The 21,048-nt window shown below is 47.4% G+C and overlaps 1 protein-coding gene across 2 annotated transcripts in view; it reads left to right on the forward strand.

Annotated features, from left to right (window-relative positions):
- LOC138296679 (17-beta-hydroxysteroid dehydrogenase 13-like) overlaps nt 1-21,048 on the forward strand; it is a 431,070-nt gene that overhangs the window by 313,236 nt on the left and 96,786 nt on the right. For both annotated transcript variants that reach the window (XM_069236032.1, XM_069236042.1), the window contains one exon: nt 17,123-17,239. In XM_069236032.1, the coding sequence (XP_069092133.1) occupies nt 17,123-17,239 (117 nt within the window). The remainder of the gene's footprint in view (nt 1-17,122; nt 17,240-21,048) is intronic.

The following is a 21,048-nucleotide window of genomic DNA, read 5'->3' on the forward strand; positions in this document are numbered from 1 at the left end:
CCTCAAAAAAGTAATAATAGCAAAAAAAACACAACTGCTGCAACTGCCCGGTAGCATAAGAAGGACAAGGACTATTTGAATGTGAAATAATACAATGACTGTAACCATTGACATTTTTAAAGTGGTGTCCAAGAGTTCGCAAATGCTCCATGACACCAACGAAATGCTCTAATGGACGCCAGAGAGCCGGGCTGCAAGATGGCTGCTCCCCAGTGAGGTTGTGCTTACTGGGGTTACAATCTTTCATTAATCCCTACACTGAGTGTCTGGCTCTGCTTCTAATCTACGATTCCTGAGCAGCAGGAGAAACGCTCCACTATTTGAGTAACAACAGACCCCCGAAAATGGCTTGATCAGTGATTTAGAGGAACAGAAGCTTATATGGCCTAGTGCGGCCTAGTCCACTGCAATGTTGCGGAGTGCCTTGGCAGAGCTGCTGCCTTTCCTAGGATACACTGACAAAGCCTGACACAGATGTAGTGGCCTGGGAGATGCTAACATGAGAGGCATTCATTTGCGATGTGAGGTGGAACAGACCCAGGCCCTCGAAAGAATGCTGGAGAATTGGTCTGGAGAGGGAGAATGCGTGGGCTTTGGGGCTGTGGAGGCTGCTGAGGCTGAGTACGGCAGGCCTTGACAGGAGGCAGGGGCCTGCAGGAGCTGGCGGGGGCGCGATTGGCAGAGGTTGTGCAGGCCTGCCTTCCTCTCCTTTTCTCACTGGGAGTGGTTTGCCAGTGGTGCGTGGCCCAAGAGGCCACGGCATAGGTGTGAGCCTTCTGTAGGAACACCACCTGACAAATCACACACAGTTTAGAATACAGGCAGGATAGATAGTGGAGGTCTATGTTGCCTTCTATTCAGCTTATGCCTGATTGGCGGGGGTTGGTGGCAGTGGTGATCTTCAAAGATGATTTTCTGGCATACCTGTGTGGCCATCTGCAACAGAGATGGCAGATCTGTGATTGTGAACGAGATGCTCCATGGAAAGTCTGTTATTGTAGCATCCAGGGCAGTGTGTTTCAGGGGGATGACATACCTATCACATATCTTTTGGACTGCACGCTGAGCATCTGACTTCTGCTTTGCCATAACTGCTGCCTGCAAAGCTTGGTGCCACCTTGCTGCTGTGAAATAGTGAGTTAGACTCTCTGTTGGCTTCATGAGTATTTCCCTATGCAATATTCTCTGCATAAAACTTGCCATTTCAGCACTACTACCTGGCTGATCAACTGTCCTTGTGCCCATTGGTCTGCTCATGCCCCTCAGTTCTTACACAACTTGCTTATAAGGTGAGGCGGACCCCTAATTCACCTTGACAAAGAAGACCTGCAGGGTGCCAAATGTTTGTCTACTATCTGGCTGCTGTGCTCCTAAAGAGACACCTCTATGAGTTGTAATCCATAGGAAGATGGTCAAGCACGAGCTCAAGGAATCTAAATTACCCTTTGGGAGTAGGGGACCTACTAGGATAATGGATGATGATCAGAGAGAGGTGTCGCCACCAAGGTCATTCTGCAACATTCTCCTAGAACAGGACATCAGAATTACTACAATGCAGCAAAACGTTTGTACAATTCATGCCAAAACTTATTCCCTCACGAATAGACTAGACTAGACCACATGAAAGGGCAAATTGATAAACATGATGATCTCCTGGACCAGCTGGGACATCAAGTGCCTGACTCTGAGAAGAATTCTTAGTCCCAAACTGAACAAGTGGTCTGTATGGATTAAAGTCCTAGAGGTCATGAAAGCAAAAAATTAACACTTGAAGTTGTGATCTAGACAGGGTAATGTATGTACCTTGGGTCTCCTGGAGTCTACAGCAATGGACAAAATGGAAACATACATTTAAACCAAGCTATGATCCTTTTTTGGACACACCCCTAGCCCTGTGTTCTTCTTGCAGCATGTGTATTCTCTCTGGGGTAAAGACCCCCCTCCTCTAATGGACAAAGGCACCCACACCTCCAGGGCCTCAGGCATGACCTGTTATAGCTTGTCTTTTCAGTTACAGAGATCGAGACTCCATCCTGCACCTGGCCAGGGAAAAGGGAGAGATGACCTACCAGGGGAATCAACTGCCTATCCAGATTTCACCCTAGCGGTAGTGACATAAAGTCCCTAAGGCCAGACTCCATCTCGAGTGGGCAGAGACTTCATTTTCTCTATTTTTGCTTAATCATTCTCATGTCCACCTTTGACTCAGATATCATCTGTCTTTATCTTTCAAAGAACAGGTGAAAGTGTCAAGTCATTCAGACAATGGGCCTGATTCTAACTTTGGAGGACGGTGTTAAACCGTCCCAAAAGTGGCGGATATACCACCTACCGTATTACGAGTCCATTATATCCTATGGAACTCGTAATACGGTAGGTGGTATATCCGCCACTTTTGGGACGGTTTAACACCGTCCTCCAAAGTTAGAATCTGGCCCAATGACATTGATAAGACAACTGATGCACAGCTACCTGAATGCATGGGACTTTGGGGCCACTTAGGGGGCTGCATTGTGGACGGATAACTGAGAGACACTCTATTTCCCTGCCTACTGAGTACCCATTGTGGAGTGCATCCCTGACTGCCTTTGGTAAGGAACTTTGCAATACAACATCTGGGTGCATCATAAATGTGACAGCCTCAGCCACCTACCTCCTAATGAGAGGGGGTGTCGCCTGGCTAGCTCAGGGATGTCTCCCAAAGATAGTTGAAGGGTTTTCTTTCTTTGTTGCCATGGGCGGGATGTTGGTGGGGAGGGAAGTGATCTAATTCTTCAGTAATGTTGGGATGTTGGAGTGGGTGGGGGTGGGACAGTTAATAACACTGCATGCTAGTACAATCTCTTTGTTCTTGCCTGCATGGATTATAAAATAAAAACCTGCTGATGAAGTGCTGCTCTTTACTTATACTCTGAGGCACCGGCTCAGGGGAACTGCTGGGACAGATATCAGAGCTGCTTAGATGTATACAGTGACATTTTTGTCTTGGTACACTAGAGAACTGAACGATGCACAAAAAGTCTGACAAGTCTGTAAGTACCTCAGCTGCCGCGGCATAGGTGTTGGCCTTGTGCAGGAACTACTACACCTGACCAATCAAACTCAGTTTAGAATACAGGCAGGATGGATAGGAGAGGTCCATTTTGCTCCATATTCAGTTTATGCCTGGTTGTGGGGGGGCAGTGGTGATCTTCAAGGAGGATTTCCTGGCATACCTGTCCAGCGATCTGCAACAGGGATGACAGATCTGTGATTGTGAAGGAGATGCTCCATGGACAGTCTAATTATTGTAGCATCCATGTATGGGCGCAACACCGATGACCCGAAATTTTTCCTGGGACTTTGGAGACATATACTCAGTCTTGTCCCTGGTGATATAGTGTGAGGGGGACACTTCAATGTCATTTTAAGTGCAACACAATATCCAGTAACACAAGGGGCCGTATTACGGAAGTGCCCTGGGGGTGCAACGGGTGTTCATGCCCGCTTTATGCGCCCTGAAGCATTTTGGTATTATATGAGGCCGCAGACACTTGTGCGCCCCTTTTGTAATACCGATAGCACTGCGCACATAAAGACATTCCCTCATGTGCATGGGGGCATGGCCTCATGCAAATGAGGGAATCCCTTTGCCTCTGCACCTGTGCTGTATCATACAAGTGGGCGTAGAGGCAACAAAACTGTCAGGAGGTGCACTGACAGTGCGCCAACTAAAAGGTGGCGCACTGTCCGTGCTTCCCCTGATGGCAGCCCCCTGGAGGGGGGAAAGAGGGTCCAATGGATCCACCAGACATCCCCTTGCAGGTAGGTGCAGTCACTCGCTGCACCTGCCTGCAAGAGAATCTCTGATCTCCCCTGAAAGTGCAGGCGGGTTCCCATCGGCACTGACACACTGAGCAGCTTCAAAGCAGCTGCTCTGTTTTTCACATGAATGCGCTATCCCCAGGGCAGCGCAAGTTTATGGCTGCCCTGAGTGCAGCGCATTCATCCCAATACAGCCCATTTTCCTTGTTGGCGCCAGGGGCACCTTTTATAAGGTGTGCCCAGCACAGACATGGAAAATGCACTGTATCTGTGATACGGCCCTAGATGTTCACACACACAGGCCGCACCTCAGCTACATATCATTATCTTTGACAATGACCTACTTAATGTGTGAAGGCTTAGACATTGGGATGCTATTGAAAGTACTTGTATTACACATGGGCACATCACGTCATCCTGAATAGATTACTGACTGTTCACTAGAGATATTTGATGTAGAACCGCACGAGTGGAGCACATCCCTAGAACGCTCTCCGACCATGGTCAAATACTGTTGCAATTAATTGTCGACAGTAAGTGATCCCCATCGTTCTTGTGGAAGCTCCCGCTGGGTGCACTCCAGGATTGCTTATTCAGAGATATAATCCACACCACAATTCTAGAATACTTCTCCCTTAAATTTGCAAACAGTGTCTTCAGTGGGCACACTATTGGAGGCTTTTAAAGTAGTAGTACAGGGAGCATGTTTGAGTAAACAGCAGGGAGTCCTAACGTCAATGTGCACACAATTGACCTCCCTGCTTAGGAAAATTTGAGCACTAGAATTACAGTATTTTGCATCCGGTGATGTGACGGTTTTAGCAAACTTCAAAAGCAAACTCACTGAGTATGATGAACTGACTATCAGAGAAATCAAATACCTAAGTGAAGAGGCAACTGCTTGGAAATACGGGGAGGTGACTGGTCTGGGAAAACATTAGCCCGTCTACTTCATAAGCTGTGGGTCATATGTTAGCCAAATCATGGGCAAACAAGACACAACTAGCCTAATGATGAGGACATCAGTCAAACAGCCCTATGCTTTTACAGCACTTTGTGTCAAACTACAGCTATGCCTACCTCAGAACACTTACAAAGATGTCTCAACTCAGTATAACTTCTTTGGCTGAATGACTCACAGAGAGAGTGTCTGGATGTCCCCTTCACAGTGGAGGAGATAGAGCACGTAATTAGAAGCATGGTGGGAGACAATGCATTTCGATTAGATGGACTGCCGCCTTCGTTCCATAAAGAGTACACACAAATTGAGTGTAGGCCGAAGTAAATGAGCATTAAGATGTTAAAGCAGGCATGAAAACAGAGGGTTAAAAATGTGAAGGGAGGTGCTGGGTTTTAGTAATTTGGGGCATATTGTATTTTTTAAGGGTTTAAAAATAGCTTAAGAGAGAGAGATGTCTGCATAAGTACAGCACCCCCTTTCCACATCTGTATATTCAGCCTACCTATCTTCTCAGTCTCCTAACAGTCCAGGTCTGTACAGGTCCACAAGTCCAGAGTGTCCCACTACTCCAGGAGAGGTTCTTCTGTGCTTATCTTTTGAAAGTGCCAGTGCTTCTGAGTGTTCTTCCTTTGTGCAGAGGTTTGAAAGTGGAGATGGAGAATTCTAGAAGCCGTGTGTCTCTGCCCAATCTAAAGATGCCTCTTCATCCTTTCACCCTGATTTTTCTCTCCTTCACTACATGATGGGATTTTTCAATATGCTAGAATCAACTCTTGGTCGGTCACGGCTCCTCTACCAAGCTGACAGCGGGCTGATCCCTTCCCTCCAAAACTTTAAAGGCGAGCCCTCTTGTGAGTGGTACGAGAGGTCAGGCTGCATGCCTTTGTTTCTTTGGGGCAGGGCATGACAAGGTTAGTCAGGGAGTGTGGGTTAATTAGCGTGGGCTTTGGGGCAGGGCATGCCCAGGTTAGTCAGCAAGTGTGGGTTAATTGGCCTAGGCAGATTTCTCCCACACACACTTCCTCTACCAGGAACAAGTTTATTTACCTTCAAATGGACCAGCCTATTTTGTGTGGGAGACTTTGATCTACCGGCTGACTAGTAGAGTCACTAACTTGACCTAGCAGGGTAGCTTCAAGCCAGATCTTATTAGCGGCTGACTCAGGAAAAATGTGCAACAGCCAAAGTACATGAAGGAGTAATATTATGCCCAAATTAACATCCTGTTTGCACCCAGGAGCTATGTTTACCCATTCAAAGAGATGTAAAACTCCTCTCTTGGTCGAACCTAGGTGAACTTGTTTTTTTAGGGCAACATTAATCTATAGTGTGACTACTGTAAAACATCACATACTTACAATGAATCATTAGAGACTCACTATAAAAATGTTTATATTTCTTTTTGAATGCCAAGTTAAAACATAAAGCCATAATCAATTTATAAAAGGTTCCATCTGCGTCAGGTTACCTGTGTGCAGATACCAGTCTGACTTAAGACAGTTGTCCCACTCTCTCAGCCAGTACACAGGTACACACATGCTCATTTGTAACCAGCGTAGAGCAACAGCAGACCTTACTTCAAAAGGCGGGCACCCGCAGTTAAAATTCAAATCTATTTCACTTACAGTGAGTGAGACTAAATGACACTCACAGAAGGATAAAAAAACAGGCAGTCCAAAAACAAAAGAACTAGAGGTGTTTAACCCGAGTCAGAAACCCCATCAAATCCATTAATTAACTTATCTATGTTAGGCCTGTGATGAAGTAGAGGACCTTTATCAACAAGTACAATATTTGCTAGCAGGTGAAGTTGTCACATAAATACATGAGACTAAAATGGATGATGACTTAAAATGATTGGTTTAAACCATCCATGTTTATATTGTATTAATTATGTTTCTTAGGACTGTTTATCAATACTTTATCTAGAATACATTGAAAGTTACAAGTGTATTGTGGCTTTTGTTTCTAAGGTTATACCAGCTATTCAGTACATTTTCACTTGCTAAGGATTGACACCTCTGGTCTTGAGCCCAAAAGTAGAGTGTGAAAAACAACCACAATAGCTCTTGGCAGCATGTCTACAACTGTAACTATGGGGGTCATTACAACCCTGGTGGTTGGTGTTAAAGCAGCGGTAAGACCGCCAACAGGCTGGCGGGAAAAAAAATGGAATTACGACCGTGGCGGAAACCGCCAACAAAGACAGCCACTTTAACACTCCGACCGCCACGGCGGTACAAACAAACAGCGCGGTGGTCACCGCCAACAGACAGGCGGGAGACAATGTACCGCCCACAGTATCACAACCTACCAATCCGCCACCTTTTCCAGGGTGGATTCACCGCAAACAAAAACACGGCGGAAACAGGACTCCGAAGGGAAATCGCTCACCTCTGCACACCCCACGAGGAACCAGGACGCCATGGAACCAGAGCTCCACATTTTACCAGCCTTCACCTTCTTGCTCCTCTACCAGGAGCACGAACGCCGGCGCAGAAGACCACGGTGAGTACTGCACCTACGACCCAGGGGAGGTGGGAGGGAAAAAGCAGTAACACACACACGCAACACCCCCACCCCCACCCTCACCCACTACAACACACACACAAATACATCATGATACATTACAGTTACACCCCTCAACCCCCCTGGAAGAATGCAAAGACAAAAGGAAATGAGCCAAACGATTGCAATATATTAAAATTCAATAGTCAAATAATATACATACACTATTTACAAATACATACACCAAGAATATTAGTCCAGGGTATTCCACCCTTAAAGTCCGTGGACCATTGGGCCCACTGCATGGGCGAGGCCCACACAAGATATCCGAACGTGACGGAGAGAACACTGCTGGGGCATCAGATAGAAATAAAACAGGCACCTCAGGGGGAAGGGAAAGGGGGGCACCTCAGCCGGTTGAGTGCACAACGCCAAATCCACGAGGGAGCCCCAAGCCCACTGTTCAATCCTGGGGAGTGCAAAGCCACAGACTCTCAAGTCTCTACAGTGGGTGGTTTGCCCACTGCCATATCCTGGGGAGTGCAAAGCCACAGGCTCTCAAGTCTCTACAGTGGGTGGTTTGCCCACTGCTATATCCTAGGAAGTGCAAAGCCACAGTCTCTCAAGTCTCTACAGTGGGTGGGTTTCCCACTCCTATATCCTGGGGAGTGCCAAGCCACAGTCTCTCAAGTCTCTACAGTGGGTGGATTTCCCACTCCTATATCCTGAGGAGTGCAAAGCCACAGTCTCTCAAGTGGATAACAGTCTCCACTGGTTCTGTAGGGGGCTTGGTGCCCAGAGTGCTTCATCCTGCTCGTGGCAGCCTCAGTAGCGTCAGTGCATTTGGCGCTCATGGGCCTGCGGTGCTTGTGGCGGTCCTGTCTTTGGCAGCAGTGCTTGTGGCGGTCCTGTCTTTGGCAGCAGTGCTTGTGGCGGTCCTGTCTTGGGCAGCGGTTCAGCTGCTGGCGGTCCTCTCTGGGCCAGCGGTTCAGCTGCTGGCGTTTCTGTCTGGGCCAGCGGGGCTGCTGTTGGCGGTCCTCTCTGAACCAGCGGGGCTGCTGCCGGTCCTCTCTGGGCCAGCAGGGCTGCTGCTGGCGGTCCTCTATGGACCAGCGGGGCTGCTGCTGGCGGTCCTCTCTGGGCCAGCGGGGCTGATGCTGGTGGTCCTCTCTGGGCCAGCGGGGCTGCTGCTGGCGGTCCTCTCTGGACCAGCGAGGCTGCTGCTGGTGGTCCCCTCTGGACCAGCGGGGCTGCTGCTGGTGGGCCTCTCTGGGCCAGCGGGGCTGCTGCTGGCGGTCCTCTCTGGGTCAGCGGGGCTGCTGCTGGCGGTCCTCTCTGGGCCAGCGGGACTGCTGGTGGTCCTCTCTGGGCCAGCGGGCTGCTGGCGGTCCTCTCTGGACCAGCGGGGCTGCTGGCGGTTCTGTCTGGACCAGCGGGGCTGCTGGCGGTCTTCTCTGCCGTGGTGATCTTCCCATACTTGCTGGGTTTCTTGTGCCCCTTCCCCACCTTGGAAGGTGTCGCTGATGACTCCACACTCCAACCTGTGCCCCTGGGAGCGGTTTTGCTGGCTGTTGTCTTCCCCCTCTCCCGCCGGGCACTGGCAATCTTTTGATGCTTGACAGGTGGGGGACTGTCCGTGCTGTGGCTCCTTGCCACACTGGCTGGACTGCTGCCTGGTGCACTCCAGAATCCGGTGACTACTGGCACCACTGGTCCCGGAGATGTTGTGGCTGAGGTGCTAGGTTGGGCCCGAGAGATGCGGGCCCTAGGAGACTGACGGGGTGGGGGAGGTGAGGGAAAGAGGTCAAGGGTGGGCAGGAAAAGTTTCTTAGGAACACTGGGACGGGTAGCTGGAGGGGGTTTGGGAGTGGAGGAAGAGGTTATGGTTGTAGGAGGTGTACGTTTAGTGACTTTGGGTGAAGGTGCATGCGCTAGAGACTGTCATGAGGTGGATGGCTTTTGGGTGGGTGTGTGGCTGCGTTTGTGTACCTTGGGAGGTGGCATCACAGACACATTGGGAGAGGACACAGGGGATGTGTGAATGGTAGTGGGGGTGGTGACTGCACGTGAGCGGGGTGTGGTAGTGAGTGTGCTGGTGATGGATGTAGTGGCTGTAGATGTAGTGCATGCAGGTGTAAGTGGAGACAAGACTGGGAGGGAGGAGGGAGACGAGGAGGAGGGGGACACAGTAGAGGCAGTGGATGTTGGTATGTCTGCATGTGTGTGATGCTTGCGTGAGTGCCTGTGTAATGCGTGGTGCTTATGTTTGCCAGAGCTTCCCTTGTGTGTTGAGGTGTGTGCATGCTGGTCTGATGGTGTGCTTGGGGTAGGCTGAGGTACAGGGGATTGGGTCTGGGTGGAGGAAGTTGGAGGGGGAGGCTAGAGACAGGGACAATGGCTGCTATCAATGCTGAGGCCAGAGTCTGAAAAGCTCGCTGAAGGGCTGTCTGACCAAAATGAATGCCCTCCAGGAATGCATTGGTTTGTTGCAACTATCTCTCTACACCCTGGATGGCATTCAAAATGGTAGACTGCCCAACAGTGAGGGACCTGAGGAGGTCAATGGCCTCCTCACTGAGGGCAGCAGGGGTGACTGGGGCAGGGGCTGAGGTGCCTGGGGCGAAGGAGATGCCCACCCTCCTGGGTGAGTGGGCACGGGGCAAACGCTGAGGGGCTGCTGGGAGGGCGGTGCTGAGGGGGGGGGGGCAGCTGTACCTGTAGATGCGGGGGCACAGATGGGGCCGCCACCACAAGGGAGCTCCCTTCAGAGGACGAGTCCGTATCGCTGGTGTCAGCTCCTGTCCCCGTCGTGGAGCTCCCCTCGCCCTCCGTCCCACTGGTGAAATCAGAGTCTGTAGTGTCACCCTCCAGGGCCATGTGGGATGCAGCTCCCTCCTGCTCTGATGCCACTGCTCCTCTGCCTGATGATGCTAATGCACACATGTACAGGGAGACCACAAAAAGGGGGGGGGGAGACAGAAGAAAGACAAGTTGAGTGCATGCATTACCACTACCGTTGGCGGACACGACAGACACAGAAGCCCCCTGCCCTACGCCGCGCACTTGGGGTCCACTATTCAATGCCTGGTAAATGGCCTTCAAGGCTATGGCCGATATCTGCACACATGTATGTCACAGGAGCCGGACTAGGTATAGTTGGCACTCTACCCAGGTGGGGAAGGTGCCACAGTGTCTGCCTGAAAAAGGGGAATTAACTAGCACACTCGCCCTGGCCTAGGGAAATCCACAGCCCACCTCCCCCACCCAGACATCTCCACTGTGCGATGAATCAGCAGAATGAGAGTGTACTCACCCCCTGGTTGCTGCTGTGATGCCCTCAAGCGCCCATCCAATTCCAGGTACGCCACAGCCAGGATCCTGAACATCAGGGGGGTCATGGTGCAACGGCACCCCTCCCACGTTGGGAGGCCATCCCCAGCTGGGCCTCCGCCGTCTTCTTGCTCCATCGGTGAATGTCCTCCCATCTTTTACAGCAGTGGGTGCTCCGTCCCTGATAGACCCCCAGGGTCCCAACGTCCTTGGCGATGGCACGCCAAATATCCTTCTTCTGGTGGGCGCTGACCTACAGGAATTGTACAGGGAAAAAAGAGAAGTTATTACCAACTGCACCGTGACAGTCATTGGCCCGCATCCCTACCCTTGCCAATGTGGCACATGCACTCACCGTTGTTTCATGCACGCCTCATTCCCCCCCCCCTCTCTTTCAACCACCACACTCCACACAGGCATTGCCCATACAGCATGCTCCCAGTTTACTTACCTGTTTGTCTTGAGGACCATAGAGTAGCGTGTACTGGGGGAGGACTCCATCCACAAGTTTCTCCAACTCCTCCGTGGTGAAGGCAGGTGCCCTTTCCCCAGACGCACAAGCCATTGTCTCTTCCAGACTGAGGTCACAGCAGCACTTGCAGTGTAGGTCCTCTCCTGTCGAAGATCAGGTATTGAGTGATTGAACAGATAGAAAATGGCGGTCACATCCACGGCGGTGCGTACCGTCACCACCGGTGTACATCGTCATTGGCTCCTGGGACCCATAGGGTCCAATGTTAACCAATGCAGATTTTTGCCGCGGTCTTCGACCGCCTACTGCAACGGTGTACAACGCCAGCGCAGTTACCTCACATCCCATTGTCCCACTTTACAGGTCAGGCAGCTGCCATTTCAGGGGCCCACATGCCTTGATTTATAACTGCGTCACACATACCTAGGCCTTGGCTCAACACCCATACAGGTAAAATTCAGGTTATGAATGGTTTTCTGAGTAAGCTGTGTTTACGTACCTCTGAGTTGGTTGACTCTGTGCTCGCTGTTGTCCTTCATAGGCACCGTCCGCTGGGACATGTGAGGAGATGGCAGCATCCTCCGGTGTACAGACCGCTGGTGGACCTGTCGACAATGGAGGAAAGACATGTAATCATCAGCTACAGGTTTGATCGTGCCACAATCCTGGAACTGTGTGCCCAGTTGGGGCCAGACCTGATGTCAGCTATCTGCCATCCCACAGGAATCCCCCTTCAAGTGCAGGTGCTGTCAGTACTCCATTTCCTTGCAAGTGGGTCTTTTCAAACTACAGTGGCCATAGCATCAGGGATGTCCCAGCCTATGTTTTCCAACGTGTTGTCCAAAGTGTTGTCTGCCCTGCTGAAACACATGCGGAGCTACATCGTTTTCCCTCAGGTGGAGGATTTGTCAACAGTGAAAGGTGACTTCTATGCCCTGGGACATATCCCCAACATCATTGGTGCCATTGATGGGACACATGTGGCCTTGGTCCCCCCAGCAGGAGTGAACAGGTGTACAGAAACCGTAAGAGTTACCATTCGATGAATGTGCAGATGGTGTGTTTGGCAGACCAGTACATCTCCCATGTTAATGCCAAATTCCATGGCTCAGTGCATGACGCTTACATTTTGAGGAATAGCAGCATCCCTTATGTGATGGGGCAACTCCAGAGGCACTGTGTGTGGCTACTAGGTGAGCACCTGGAACCAATACAGTGTGACTAGGTGTCTGGGTCTGGGGATGTCCCTAAGGGTTAGTTTGTGTCTAACAGTTGTCCCTCACCATTTGCAGGTGACTCTGGTTACCCCAACCTGTCATGGCTACTGACCCCAGTGAGGAATCCCAGGACAAGGGCAGAGGAACGCTACAATGAGGCCCATGGGTGAACTAGGAGGATCATAGAGTGGACCTTCGGCCTCCTGAAGGCCAGGTTCCGGTGCCTCAATATGACAGGTGGTTCCCTCTTCTACTCACCAAAGAAGGTGTGCCAGATCATCGTGGCCTGCAGTATGCTTCACAACTTGGCTTTGCGAGGACAGGTGCCTTTTCTGCAGCAGGATGGTCCAGATGGAGGTGTTGTGGCAGCTGTGGAGCCTGTGGACAGTGAAGACGAGGAAGCAGAAGAAGAGGACATCGACAACAGGAACTCTGTGATCCTGCAATACTTCCAGTGAGACACAGGTAAGAAGACAAACCTGCCTACTACATGTACTTTAACACTACTACCTCTCTACTGTCTGTCCTTTTCACCCAGTGTATGGTCACTGAGTTGTCACTTTCCCTTACGATTTCAGAGATGTCGGTCCCACTGTGTGACATCTGCTTTGTTTCCTCATGGACTTGAGCTGTGTGACATAGGTATGTTGACATTACAATTGAAAGAGCATTTTGTCACTGTAATTGCTAATACACTAATTCAAAATCATAGACAGACTCCAGATTGTTTTGTGCTTTAAGGGTGTTTATTTAAGTGCTCAATATTGGAGGGTGTGTTAAAATGGTGAGGGATGATGGTGGAGGAATGTCCATGGCAGAGTCCAGTCTATTAGTCTCATAGGTGCATTGTCCAAAGGGGCATAGGAAGTGGAGCTGGGGCAGTTTGAGGATGGACAGGGTGACAAGGTAGGGCACAAGGATGACATTCAGGGTGGTCTCATTTCTTGGCGGGGTCTTGGCATCGTTCTCTGTTTTTGTCCTGGATCTCAGGGACCGTTGCGGGGTGGTTCTCCATCTGCAGGGGGTGGGGTGCTGGTGTGGTGGTCCTGTAGCGGTGCCTCCTGTCCACTAGCGCCGGCAGAGGTGGTGGGCAGTTCATCATCCAGGCTAGTGTCAGGGGCCCCTTGTTGTGCCACAGTGTCCCTCCTGGTGTTGAGGACTTCCTTCAGCACCCTTACGATGGTGCCAAGGGTGGAATTGATGGATCTGAGTTCCTCCCTGAAGCCCAAAAACTGTTCCTCCTGCAGCCGCTGGGTCTCCTGAAACTTGGCCAGTACCGTTGCCATCGTCTCCTGGGAATGATGGTAGGCTCCCATGATGTTGGAGAGGGCCTAGTGGAGAGTGGGTTCCCTGGGCCTGTCCTCCCCTTGTCGCACAGCAGCCTTCCCAGTTCCCCTGTTTCCCTGGGCCTCTGTCCCCTGAACGGTGTGCCCACTGCCACTGCCCCCAGGTCCCTGTTGTTGTTGGGGTGGTGGGTTAGCCTGGGTTCCCTGTAGTGGTGGACACACTGCTGATTGACGTGTCCTGGGGACAGAGGTATGGGCCCGCTGGGTGGGTGCTGTGCTGGTGTTTCCAGAGGGGGGAAACTCTGTGGTGGCCTGTGCCAGTGTGAGGGGAACCGACTGTCCCGAGGTCCCAGATGGGCCAGACTGGTCGTCTTGATCCAGTTGGACAGAGCTGCTGTCATCACTTTGGGCCTCTTCTGTGGGCGGTGTGGACATGTCTGGACCCTCCTGTCCGGTGACGTTGGGTAGGGGTCCTGCAGGGGTGTAAAAGCATGATTATTGCATCTGTGTGTGCCATTGTGTGCAATGGGTGGGTGACCGTGTACCCCAGTGCTTGCATTCCTGTGTGGGACCATGTGTGAAGATGGTTTAGGGGGGTGTATGGGTATGTGCAGAAGGTCATGCTTTGGTGATGGGTGTCCATGCTTTGTTGTTGCATGCAGGGCTTGGTGTTGGGATGGGTGGTTTGTGACATTGGGACATTTGTGAGGAGTTGGAGTGATGGGGGTGAGGGCGAGGGTGGGGGTATGTGATGGCATGCAGGTAGGGTGGGGGAGATAGTATTGAAGATTTGACTTACCAGAGTCCATTCCTCCATCTACTCCTGCGAGGCCCTCAGGATGCAGAATAGCCAAGACTTGCTCCTCCCATGTTGTTAGTTCTGAGGAATGAGGTGGGGGTCCGCCGCCAGTCCTCTGAACCGCAAGGTGGTGTCTTGAGACCACAGAAAGCACCTTCCCCCGTAGGTCGTTCCACCTCTTCCTGATGTCATCCCTAGTTCTTGGGTGCTGTCCCACTGCGTTGACCCTGTCCATGATTCTGCGCCATAGCTCCATCTTCGTAGCTATGGAGGTGTGCTGCACCTGTGCTCCGAGTAGCTCTGGCTCTACCCGGATGATTTCGTCCACCATGACCCTGAGCTCCTCCTAACAGAACCTGGGGTGTCTTTGCGGTGCCATGGGGTGGTGTGGGTGATGTGTGGGGTGGTGTGTGTTTTGATGTGTGGGGTGATATTTAGGGGTGTGTTGTGTGAGGTGCGTGGAAGTTATGTGGGTGATGGTATTGTGTGCCTGTGGATGCTTGGTTGTAGTTTGTAGTGTCTTTCTCTGGCCTTCTTTCGGGATTTTTGGGCATAGGGTTTGTGGGTGATGTGGGTGTGTGTTTTATATTGTATTGGGTGTGTGGGAGTGGTGTGTGTATGTGTCTCAAGTGTGTGTATTTGTAATTGTCCAATGTGGTAGTGTTTTGTATATGTGTGTGTATTTTGAGCGCGGCGGTGTGTACCGCCAATGGAATACCGCGGTTGAAAGACTGCCGCGTGGATTCGTGGGTAGTGATAGTGTGGGCGTATTTCTGTTGGAGTGATGGTGGAGGTTTTGTTATCGCCAGTTTATCACTGACCTTTGGTCTGGCGGACTTGTGTAGGTGTTTAAATTTTGGCGGATTCCGAGCTGTGGGTCATAATGACTGTGGCGTAATTCCGCTGCCGCGGCGGTGTGTTGACGGTCTTCTGCACGGCGGTAAGCGGCTTTTACCGCTAATGTTGTAATGAGGACCTATGTGTTTTTGACAGGCATGTCTGGCTGAATAATCCAAGTGAGACTTATTGCAAAAAACAGAATAACTATGTTATACCATGTTTAGAAATGTAATCTGAAAAGTCAGTGAGATTTGGCAAGTGAGATGACAGTAGGAAATGGTTAAAAGGAATAAATAGAAAAAATCCAAATAGGTAACACATGAAACACAGTAACGTAGTATAAAGAACTGATTAGTGTTTGATGGTAGCTAAAGAGAACTAGAAATCTACAAAAAAGAGGAAAGTTTAACAAACAGAAAAGAAAAAACTGAAAAATTAAAATAAGCAAATAACCTTTAGGGATTGGTTCTATGGTATGTTCATTTAAATATTTTGCATGAAAATGAAGCAAAAAGATACCTATAGAAAACAATGTGACAACTGCAACTAAGAAGGTATTAGGTACACCTGAATAACCAAATTCAAGAGAACTTTGAGAATAGTACAACACAGCCAATAATTGAAAATGAAGGCAACATATAATTTGAAAAAAATATATATGAGGAATTAAAGAAGGTACCACATCAAAAGGCTCAAAGAAAAACAAGAACTAATCAAAAGAAGAATAAGTAAATGTGACAAGCTGCTTATGGTCAACAATCGAAAAATCAGTGCATTAAACAACAGGAAATGAAGTCTAATTTACTTAAGATAGTAATGGAAATGTATTAAGGAAGGAAAAATTACTCAGTGAGGAAGACACAGCTACAGAAGTGATACATTGAAAGAATCATACAGGAAATGTTTTTTTTAATTTAAAGGAAGCTGTATATACTGAGATTTCTGTTTGCTCCACAAGTCAAAAAGTACACTGGGAACAAAAGTTGATCTATATGCTCTCTGAGGGTTGCACAAATACTTAAAGACAACATACTTCTATGGTATTGAACCATGGTATCAGTGTACCAAAACTGTTCTCTCTTAGTGAAACTTAAGCTAGAGGTGATCCCTTGGAATTATTTTATTGCATGTTAGGGGACAAATGCTGAAGAAATTGGTAAAATGTACTAGGGAATGTGAGTGAATTCAACATAGAATTCACTTTGTGATTGATTTTATGTTACTTGTATGGGAACTGCGTGTGAAGTGGTTTAAACCACTTTTTACAAAATGTAGTATGTCAACTGCAAATTACGCTTTGACCTCCTGTCATGTGACAAGATTCTTGACAGAACACTGTTGTAGTTACAAGCTTTTTAGCAGCCAGATTGTAAGTAGATCATGATATTTATTTTCTGATGGTACTATATAATTTCAAACAAGGGGACTCAATATTAAGATTAATTGACAAAGTACTGTTCAAATGACTGTTTTTACTTCTCACATAACTTCTAATATCCTAAGATTTCATTTTCAAATTGTGCTGCCCACATTTGCTGGTTTACAAAGAATTATTGGCATGTGTATTCCAAATGCTCTAAGACATTTGATAAAAGTATTATTTGTATACCTGATCTTAGTACCATTATTTTCCAATGTTTTGAAATTGTGTAATGCTTTGGAACAAGGGAAAACACCTTCACAATTAAAAACTTCAGCATAATTTGTTGCATAGACATATTTTGTTCAGGAAACATAATCATAATATGAGAGAGGCAACAGACATGTCCTTTGATTCCTAAAGTGTGCATAAACAATGTTCTGTATTTTAAATGCAAAGCTGGAGGTCTGTCAAACCTACAGGGTAGATTATTTCCTAAAGGATGCCAGAGGTTATAATTTAGGCATACTTGCTTCTCATTTCAGGCTTTTACCGATTTTGAAACCAGAAGATGTTGTGAAAGAACTAATTGATGGAATTCTGACAAACAAGAAAATAATTTGTGTTCCATCAAGTGTACAGTTCGCAGCAGTACTCCCATTGTAAGTATTTTGAAAGAGTCACAAAATACACATTTCTTCATTGTATTTCAAAACTAAAAACAGGTGCTGATTTAAGTTGTGATCTCAAGAAACACATACATTAAATTCTTCATTATGAATATGTCTGAACTCTGTATCATGGTTTAATCCAAATACCTCAAATTAATTTGGACTACATAATCAAGGAAGAGGAGATAGTACTGTGTTGAATGAATGGCTGTATTTTTAGAGTGCACGAGTACTCAAAAGTATCCCAGCACTAGGGCAGCATAAAGGTCAAAGTTGTGTTTTTAATAGCTTTCTGAAGGCAGCCTCATCTGGCATGTTTCTTAGTTGGAGAGGGAACTGGTTCCAGATCAGTGCTACTCAGAATGAGAAGGAAGAACCACCTTGTCTTTTTTTCATAAAATGTGGAACCGATAAGAGCTGTGCGTTCTTAGGGGGCAGGGTTTTAGAGGGACAATATTGATGAATTCTGATGTTAAGATATCTGGGTCCATCACCATGTAAAGCGCAATAGGCGATTGTCAATGCTTAAAAGATTATTTTTTTGCTAACTGGTAGCCAATGAAGCTGCTTTGAAAAGCAGAACAACAGTCAGATTGAGACAAGATCAATGACTAGACCACTATTTTTTGTGTGTCCCAAGTCAGAAAGTATAGGAATTTACTTAGAGTTTTTAAAATCCAGAAACATGATTTAACTGATGAAATTCAGAGCAAAACGTCATAGAAGAATGATCCCAGGTTCCTGGCTACAGTAGTCGGAGGAGGGAGTGGACATTCTGCTGGCCTGTATCCTGCCCATCCTGATAGTGGGTCTGGGTTGAACAGCAGGATTTTTCATTTCTGTTTTGTCACAATTACATTGGAACTTGTTGTCTCTGACCCAACACATCACTGCCTGTATGCATAATGTAAAGGACTTCTTGCCTTCAGCTGAATCACCCTTATAGGAGAGCAACAATTGTGTGTACTCTGCATATAACATAATTTTAATGTAAAAGGACTAGGAAAGCAAGGAGGTCATATAAATATTAAACTGGGTACGGCTCAGTGCTGAACCCTGAGGGACTCCATATTTTAATATTTTTACATCGGAGTAGTATGGTTACATCCAAACTGCCTGCTCTCTAAGATTGAAGAAGGAGCTGTATTAGTTAAATACTTGATAAAAAATAGTTTTCCCTTTTGGTTGCTAGTGGAACCTTTTGAACCACAAACAGTGGTTAGAAAATTAAAAATGGATGTTAATTTCTGAAGTGCGTAGGAGGGATAAAAAATCTATCTACCTTTAAATAGAAATTAGTAATATATGTTGATCTTAGACATCTGCCTGCAACACATGCCTAGGTTTGGATTGTTACATGGAGCTTTCACAATGATTTTTAGCTTCATAAGATGTCCACCTTAAGGGATCTGCACTTGAAAGCAACTAATGAAAACTAGCATTCTGTGTTCCTGAAATCTGCCACTATTGAATAATCTAGATGCTGTGTGTATGGATTCTTTGCAAATGCCTTGCCATGTTTCCATAGATAGTAGCGTTTACATTTTTGTAATTCTTAATTGACAAAATGCCTATCTTGATCAGCATGTGAGGTCCGCTGAAGTATGCTGTGAGTTTACTAAACTTTAGCATTGGTTTAACCAAGAAAATATTAATCTTTGGATAATAAAGGCCCCTATGGTACCCACTCCTCCATAATTTCATTGAAACATGGTTTTGAAATAAGGTTTAGTGGTGTCAGCTTGACAGAGAACCTTCAGGCCCTGCTCTCCAGATACCACTGATAGAAACATTCACTTATAGGTTTAGCTCTGTTCCTCAGTTTATTGATTTTAAAGTTTTCTGCTTTCCTATGCATGTGATAAGCTGTTAGCAATGACACTATTGTACTTGCCTGTACACCATTATCAACCTAATGACTTGATCCTTCTTAGTTCCCTCGAACATCAAGTTTATTGTACTCTTAGTTTAAAATCTATTGGGGATCCCTCATACTTGTTCAACTTTTGTCCTACCTAGATGCAGCATTCTGGCACTAAGAGTTTGTAAAAAGCTTTGAGCATTCAACTCTCCTGATCTGTTGTGGATTATTAAATTCTCTTGATATGGGGAAGATTTCAACGTTCTGGATCCTGCCTGTTAAGGCTGCCTTTTGTCCTGTATATGACAACTAGTCTGCCCTCATTGCTGGGATGCAAGAACTCTGCTATGTACTGGATGAGTGTATTGATGCAGAAGTGATTCTAATGAATCTCTATGCTATACTCTACATGGTTCTCCACACCATTTTATTTATCAGGTATTTAGAGTCATGTGCTGTTCTAGGCAACATCCTTTGTATCCAGGCACTTCAAATTATGACCATGGCACCTTTTCAATCATCCTTGGCATGTGGTACCTGAGTACTCTGCTTATAGTTCCATCTTATTTACTATCAATGTGGCACCCCTAGCAGCTCTCACCCACACATTTGGTTTCTCCTTTTTATCTCCAAGAAGAACATACAGATTATTATTCTGTTGTATGTTCATTTTGTTGTGCTTATCACCTATATGGCCTATATGTCCTCCATTGCCACCTGAAGGATCTCTCTCAAACTGATCTCAGAGGAAATTCTGATCATAATTTTTGGAGAGCTATCTGAACTCAGTCTGTTGCCTTCTGGCTTTTGCTGAACACACAACTTCAGTATCTTCCACTAAGGTTCAGATATGTGTTTCTTATTTTGTCTCTTATCACTCAACTGTTCAAAACAACAAGCTTGATTCTACATTATTTTTACCACCCAACTTGACCATTACAGGATTGTTCTCTGGGCAGTGATTTCATTCTACGTGGTTTACAGCAACTTTCTGCAACTGAGCCTCCCTAGAGCTCTTCATGTGAGGTTTAATTTTTTTGCAAAATACTGCATCTTGCCTTATCCCCTTGGCTGCCCTAATCACATATATATATACATTATGAAGGAGTGTCCACCAGATGTCCTTATGTAGCAGATAGTGGCCTCTCTGACACCCGAATTAAAAAAAGTATTTTGCCCCCCAAATGGAAAACAACCTCTTCCTTGACTTGGGGATTACGTGAAGGAGTTTGCTTGTGCATGATCCGCTCTAGACACCAGCAAACTCTTAAAGAAGTGACCCAATGCTCCCTTACAGGCTGCCTGATTAATATTCATGTGACATCACTAGTTACACCACACACATATTTGATGGCCCTCGGAGGAATTTCTTCCCAGGCCCTGCCAGGGATCAAGCAGTTAGGGCGGGCTATTACTGCCCTCAGTTACTCCCTATCCGTGCCTACCACCACAGGGAATGTGGGAGAGGGGAAGTGGGAAACAGGCTGGGAGGAACACCCCAGCTGATTCCACCCTCCCTCCACACCTGCCACCCCACCAGCAGTAACGAAACAAACCAGTAAGACGTGATATGAAGGCAATGACTAGAATCCTAATACTCTTCTTCTTCCCACTTTCTGATTCATTTTCAGACAGCTGCTTCTACCCTCAGTGCATCTCTGTCCAAGAACATTATTTGTAGAGGCAGGAGCTGTGTGTTTGTGCACAGCAAAGAGCCAGATTCTACCTGGATTTTCTTTAGCCTAAGAAAAAATCCAAATGGTGTCTACTTTCTTCCTTAGGTACAGGCACACAGTTTGACACCTCAACAAGGAGTCAAATGCTATTTGAATGTTTCATATCCCCCCAAAAAAACCAAAGAGCACCTGTGTTTTTGCTTGGGTACACACACATACACGTGTTACCTTCTTTGTGGGGACTATGGCCCTCATTACAACTT

This window comes from Pleurodeles waltl, chromosome 1_2 (assembly GCF_031143425.1).
Source record: "Pleurodeles waltl isolate 20211129_DDA chromosome 1_2, aPleWal1.hap1.20221129, whole genome shotgun sequence".
NCBI lineage: Eukaryota > Metazoa > Chordata > Amphibia > Caudata > Salamandridae > Pleurodeles > Pleurodeles waltl.